The sequence below is a fragment of the Nicotiana sylvestris genome, chromosome 2 (assembly GCF_000393655.2).
Source record: "Nicotiana sylvestris chromosome 2, ASM39365v2, whole genome shotgun sequence".
Lineage (NCBI taxonomy): Eukaryota > Viridiplantae > Streptophyta > Magnoliopsida > Solanales > Solanaceae > Nicotiana > Nicotiana sylvestris.
In genome coordinates, this window is record NC_091058.1 from 12,884,113 (window position 1) to 12,890,945 (window position 6,833).

A 6,833-nucleotide genomic window follows, 5' to 3' on the forward strand; every position below is an offset into this window, starting at 1 on the left:
GCATTGGGCTATTTGGCTTATACTAAGAAATGGCCCTCAACTGCTGTATTTTGTCTTGTGGTTTGTACCAAAAACCTGTGGCCCTAAACGAAACATTAACCACCAGACCCTTCACTGTATCCATATCCAATCACTACTCGACAACGCAACAACCCCAAACCACTCTTGTTTTCACTTTATCATATCAGTTTTTTGTTGCCCTTTCATTTCATTCAATCAAGAACACCCCCATCCCCTACCACCCTTGTCCTCGTGCTTCTTCCCCATATATGCTCCATAATTTATAGCATGTTTGGCCAGGCTTTTCCAAGCAAAAAAATATTTTTTTTTAAAGTTGAAGTATTTGGCCAATTTTTTAGAGGGAAAAAAATGCTTTTGCATAGTATCAAAAGCAGTCTTGGAGAAAAAGAAAAAAATAGCTTCTTTTTTGAAAAGCACTTTTTAGAAAAATATAATTAGAAGTAATTTTTAAAAGCTTGGCCAAACACTAACTGCTGCTCAGAAATGCTTTACAAATAAGTTAGCATACTTATCAAAATAAGTTGATTTTTGCAGCTTGGCCAAACGGACTATTAATTTCACTAATCCAAACACACCTCTTTTTCATTCATATGGTAGGGGACAACCTTAATTAGTCTTCTTTCTTTCAACCTTACTTAGCATCCGCCAAATTAATTCCTCAAATGCTCCAAGAAGCCAACCGAAATGATTCAATAATACTTATCATATCAATAAGAACTTCATCCTCAACCACTTTCTTTCCTGAGGAATAAACTACTTTTGGATTTAGGGTTTTTCTTCTTCACTTTCTTGCTTCCAAACACAAAAAGTTTTTTTTCAACCATTCAATATCTGAAATTCATTAGTCCGACTAATCTTGTACAAAGATGGGAAGAGGTAGGGTTCAGTTGAAACGGATCGAAAACAAGATCAGCAGGCAAGTCACTTTCTCGAAGAGACGCTCTGGATTGTTGAAGAAAGCAAATGAGATCTCCGTTTTGTGTGATGCTGATGTTGCCTTAATCGTTTTCTCCACCAAAGGCAAGCTCTTTGAGTACTCCTCCGAGTCCAGGTAATCTTTTAATTCTTATCTTAAACCGAATATTAATTCAAAACCAGAGACAAACTGGACTGGGACGATTAAAAAAAAACAAAAACAATTTCTAAAGTTGTCTCTATGTGCAGTTAAACTCATTGTTATTCTCTTTTGCATTAATCATTATATATACCCCTTTCTTATTACTTGCTATTAATATCACTAGAGTATACTTAAGTTTTAAGTGATGACTTTGTTTTGGGTCATTGCAATGCATTTTAACTGCAATCAGGAAAAGTTATGGAGTACTTAATTAGATTTCTATTTCTTAATGTGCGAAGCATTGAAGCTTATAATTTATGTCAGACGAATCAACCAGAAAAGTAAATCAAATAGACATATCGATATTACCCTTAATTCCTAACCACATAAATATGTTACCGTCGGACGTCTCTGTAACACCATCACAATATAATATATATTCACTCTAAAACTCAAGCTTTTTTTAGAACCGATTTTTATGTTATAATATATGTCCTCTATAATATCACTTCTCTATAGCAACGAAAAAATATCGGAACAAACGAGGCTGTAATGAAAAGATTTATTATTTTGTACAGGTAGCCATGGTGGTGTTTTGGTTCTTAGACAAATTTGACATTATCGTATGCACTTATGGATCGCATACGCACCAAGAAAAGAAACATAAAAGTACAACTATTGTCAGATGTAATTAACCATCGATACACATGTGATACACTGATACTCAACCGATTAAATTGACACCAGTGTTTACTCTTTAGTCTGTTTGTCTGTGAAAGAACTGAAAAGTTTTAGCTAATTGTGGGGAACATTTAATTATTTGGAAAATCTAATAGGATCAGAAGGGAAAAAAGAAAAGAAAAAAAGCTGAAGAAAAGACATCTCTTAAAATTAAGAGAGTGTTGAGTTTGGGAAACCAAGACAACCTTTGTCTGAAATGGAGATCCTAGAGCCTTGTGCCTCTTTGTCAGTTCATTCATTATTAGTACGAGGAACTCTCTCAGTAACGCGTGGGATCAGAAAAATCTAATCGATCAGTTTAATAACTTCAATACATATACAAAAACAAACTTTTATTAGATTACCTAAAAGATAATTCCATGTAAACAATTAATAAAAGTGAGATTAGTATCGTAAAAATAAGAGTTTCTTACGCTTTCATGGTATATAACTGAAATCCTAACCTAGTTAATAACTAAAATAAGAAATCTTATCTAACAGTTAAACAAAGACAGATGGTTCAAAATAAGTGTAATTAATTATATGTATATATTCTAAATTTCTTCGCCTATGATGTTCAAGCCACAAATATCTGCCTTTGCGCTAAATAGTTATTTTCAATGTTAAGAATTGAAATGCTCTTGAATTGAGAATTGCTTGATATCCTTATCATTTCAAATATGACTAAAAACAGATACAGAAATCTTTTAAAAAGGTTTCTGTTTAGGTTATAAGACCCAATTTTCCGTGAATACATTCATGAAGAGATAATATAATGTCTATAATGTATTGGCTAAGTTATATAGAGCGACTTATTAGGTGTTGTCCTGATTTTCGTATCATATTTGATTTTTTTATTTCTTGAAGGAAATGACAACATATTTACCATAATTGAATTTTCTTTTTGTTGAAGGAAATTATAATTCTTCCATGTTTGGATAGTCCTTTTTCTTGTAGGAAAAGGTTTGGACTTCTATAAATTGAGGATCTTTTCTTCTCATTCAATAGCATCCACAATATAGCCATATGGGGTTTGAAAGTCGTATTTAGGAGGAGAACTTTACGAGACAAGTGTTAGTGTGTCACTTGGTTTGCCTCTTCGTGAGGTTGTTCTCTCAATATTTTGTACTCTCTTTTATTATAGTGGATTGTTCATCTTCGCCGTGGACGTAGGTCAATTATATTGACTGAACCACGTTAAATGTTTGTGTCTTTTTTTGATATATTTCTCTTTTGTTGTATGATTTATCGCCGTTGAAGGCTTGCTTTACTAACTTCTGTATTACACCTGATTATTTCGGTCCTAACACGACTCACTAATAATAAGGAAAAAAGAAAGACTGTGATACTTTGTTGGTATAACCGTATAAGATACAACACTCACAAAGATACGTAGTTGATAACTTTAGCTTTAGCTTCATCATTATATTATTAGATGTGTTAGTTGACCTAATCACTAATTTCTTGTACACCCCTAGTAGTCTAACTTAATTATTCAAGGCATATTTTTATTGATTTTCAAAGTGTTTTCTGTGTAGCATGGAAAGTATTCTGGAAAGATACGAAAGGTACTCATATGCAGAGAGAAAGTTGAATGCCAATGACGTTGATCCCATGGTAATCTGCAAATCCTTCATTTTGTTTAACTTTTTCCTTTTTCTCGATTTGTCCGTTGAGTTGTCATTGTTGGCAATAAAAAAAAGCGGCTCCATGAGCTAGCTTTGATTCTGAAACCCTCATTTGGAAGTTAGAGCAAGAGTACTTGTAAATACTAAAAGGATAGCCCGTTGCACGAAGCATTCCGTACTCACATAGGGTCCGAGGAAGGGCCGCACCCAAGGAGTGTGATGTAGGCGATTTCACGGCTCGACCCGATCACACAGAGATAACTTTACCGTTGTTCCAAAACTCTCTTCTGCTTGTAAATACTAATTGGCACATTTTAAACTTCATGAAATCATACTATTAGTGTGAAGTTACATTTCAAGTGAAATACTGTTTTGCACCCACAAACTTTCTTCCCACCAAAGTTCCTCATGTTTAGAACACAGTATCAACTTCCACAATTTTTTCTACTGCAACTTCAAATACTCTTCTTTTAACTTCTATTGAGATATTGTCTAAACGCCTAGTGAGCTCAGCTGTCTTTATTTATTTTCTAGTTTTGGTTTTCCCATGCAGTCAAATCTATTTATAACCGTCTTGTTTGTTCCGATATTTTTTTAGTGAAGTGTTGTTAGCTCAGCTGTCTTTATTTATTTTTTAGTCTTGGTTTTCCTATACAGTCAAACATCTCTATAACATGCTCGTTTGTTCCGATATTTTTTTACTGCTACAGTAAAGTGTTGTTATAAAGAACATGTATTATAACGTAATGTTAAAATCGGTTCCGAAAAAACTTAACTTTTATAGTGAATGACTATTATATAGAAATGTTATTATAGAGAGGTTTGACTCTATATTTGATTCTATTGATGAATTATTGTAGGAAAATTGGACTCTGGAGTACCCGAAGCTCATGTCAAGGATTGAACTTATACAAAGAAACATAAGGTACTTCTTTTAACATCAACCACAAGTATTCATATATATTTAATTAGTGTAACACGATCAGATTCTACTGAAGTTATAATTATGAGATTGGTATACAAAACCAAGAATAAGTAACATAGTTTAAAACTTCAAATGAACAACAATAATTCTTGCTGTAATCATATAAAATCTGTGTTTACATCAAAATCTGTAGGCATTATACGGGCCAGGATCTGGACCCTCTTAGTTTGCGAGAGCTACAGAGTTTAGAGCAACAGATGGATACAGCATTGAAGCGAATACGAAGCAGGAAGGTGAGCAATTATTCACCAAGAATAACATAGTTCAAAAATTTAAATGAGTAGCACTAATTCTTGCTTCTCATTACTAGGATTAAACTTATATATACCGACATTGTAAAGAAAAAAATGAATTACCTTATCCGTGTATATAACATGTTATTTAGCACATAACATGTCTTATTTAATTTCCAGATTATTAATTTTAGTTTTTATTAACGATTACATGTTGTTTTTAAAGTAACATGACAGTGTAAAGATTCTACACTCTCAACGAATTGAAATAGTTTTTTTTATTGCTATCCTGACATAAGCTATTTCTCAACAAGTATGTCACTTGAATATGCAGAACCAACTGATGCACGAGTCCATTTCTGAGCTGCAGAAAAAGGTAATGATACTCCATCTAGTTATACTACTTGTTATAATTGTGCTAACACAGAATATTTTAATTTAAAAAAAGGGAAAAGGCCAAAATATGCTATTGTACTTAACGAAATAGCTTATCCATGTCACTCGTTAATATATAGTTGGGCCTATTAGTGCCACTGAGGACAACTCATCCCATATTAAAAAAATGCGAAATCTGATTTTCTAACACCAAGTTTGACACGTGTCAGCTACCCAAATCACTACATAACTCTACCCCACTTCCTACTCTAACCCTGTTACCCCAACTAACCCAACCCCATTTATTTTCTGGGGTAACTGGGGTTAGAGAGGGAAATGGGGTAGAGTTATGTAGTGGTTTGGGTTATTGGGTAGCTGATACGTGTCAAACTTGGTGTTGAAAAATTATATTTCGTATTTTTTAATATGGGATGAGTTGTCCGTTAATGAATAGTGGTATAGATAGGCCAGTGATGTAACGTCAGTGGCACTAATAGACCCAACTATTAACGAGTGGCATGGATAAGCCATTTCGTTAAGTACAATGGCATATTTAGGCCTTTGCCCTTTAAAAAAAAACATGTGTACTGTCATCCATAATAAAAGTAAATGTTCCACTATGAGCTGAGGGTATTGACTAATTTTACACTTTATGGCAGGAGAAAGCGCTGCAAGAACAAAACAACTCGATGACTAAGAAGGTACACCATGTACAACCTGTTTCCTAACATCTTAAGATTGATGTTACATGTTGAATAAATTCAACTCGGTAGTATCCTTGTGGGCTCATTAAAAATTTGAACTGAAAACAGCTGAAAGACGAAGAGAAGGTGCAAAGTGGGAAAATACAACCTAATTCAGGCCAAAACTCAGCAACCTTTATGCTACCTCAGCAGCCTCCACCACAATCTCACCAACTTCCTAACCTAACAATTGGGTACTCTCTCTCTCTCACCCACACACAGAGGTAACAATGTTCAAGGAATAATCATCTTCATATACATGTTTAACTTTTATACACTGATAATGTTACATGATTAGGTTGGTGAAAGATAAAACTACTAATGAATGAATGATCATAATAAGCGGAGTTAAGTAGTAACTTGTAAAATAATGCTACAATATATTAACTAACACTGATAGTAGTTGTGAAAGTTCTTTAAAATGTCAGTATATATAAATAATTATATGAATCCTACAGTTTTGTGTTAAAATAAAGTGTGGTGAAACAATTTGTGAAATTCTTTAAATATAAAAACTGATAAATAATCAAAGTTAATAATGTCAGCGGACCATTTGAAGCAACAAGGATAAAGAACACAGATGGAGGTCGAGCTCACTATGGTTCTAATTCCCTGATGCCGCCATGGATGATCCGCCACGTCAACAATGATGGGTAAAAACAAGATGTAATATTGGAAGTTGGAATCCCACTGTGTTGTAGATGTACTTGTACACTATAGTACGTAGGCATTGCTTCTACAACAGCTAGATAATATAGATATCCATGTATAATTAATTGTATATGATCCAAACAATGAATTTTCCAGCTTGTATGGATCATTATCGCCATGAATGGTAAATGTAGCCTTATCTTAGCCTTTTTTTCAGAGCATATGATATACGTATAAGCTAATAAAACCCTCAATCTTTTATCCCTTTCTTGAGTTTCCTTATTTGTCAATTAAGGAGGTTAAACTGGCAGTGTATCTAAAATTTATCAATATAATATTCCTTTAGCACAGAAAGATTAAGAAATTAAGGTAGGACCACAAGGTAAGCTTTTAGTTACTTGCAGATGATTTCTAAGTTTG

At 33.6% G+C, this 6,833-nt stretch overlaps 1 protein-coding gene across 3 annotated transcripts; it reads left to right on the forward strand.

Annotated features, from left to right (window-relative positions):
* Nucleotides 1-633: 633 nt before the first annotated feature.
* MBP20 (agamous-like MADS-box protein FUL-L) lies at nt 634-6,617 on the forward strand. Of its 3 annotated transcripts, none has more exons than XM_009776012.2 (8): nt 634-1,072; nt 3,337-3,415; nt 4,287-4,351; nt 4,545-4,644; nt 4,979-5,020; nt 5,679-5,720; nt 5,832-5,986; nt 6,308-6,617. In XM_009776012.2, exons 1-8 carry the CDS (start codon nt 888-890, stop codon nt 6,417-6,419), a joined length of 780 nt encoding a protein of 259 aa, XP_009774314.1. In that variant the 5' UTR covers nt 634-887; the 3' UTR covers nt 6,420-6,617. The 3 variants fall into 3 exon arrangements, with proteins under 3 accessions (XP_009774314.1, XP_009774315.1, XP_009774316.1); XM_009776013.2 differs by having other exon boundaries at nt 745-1,072; nt 5,832-5,956; XM_009776014.2 differs by having other exon boundaries at nt 745-1,072; nt 6,295-6,426.
* The last annotated feature ends 216 nt before the right edge of the window (nt 6,618-6,833 follow it).

Bases quoted from the DNA above. Each gene is read 5' to 3' on its own strand.
- MBP20 (XM_009776012.2), top strand. From the start codon at position 888: ATGGGAAGAGGTAGGGTTCAGTTGAAACGGATCGAAAACAAGATCAGC. The intron at 1,073-3,336 runs GTAATCTTTTAA...TTTTCTGTGTAG, and splicing joins GAGTACTCCTCCGAGTCCAG to CATGGAAAGTATTCTGGAAA. The intron at 4,352-4,544 runs GTACTTCTTTTA...CAAAATCTGTAG, and splicing joins CTTATACAAAGAAACATAAG to GCATTATACGGGCCAGGATC.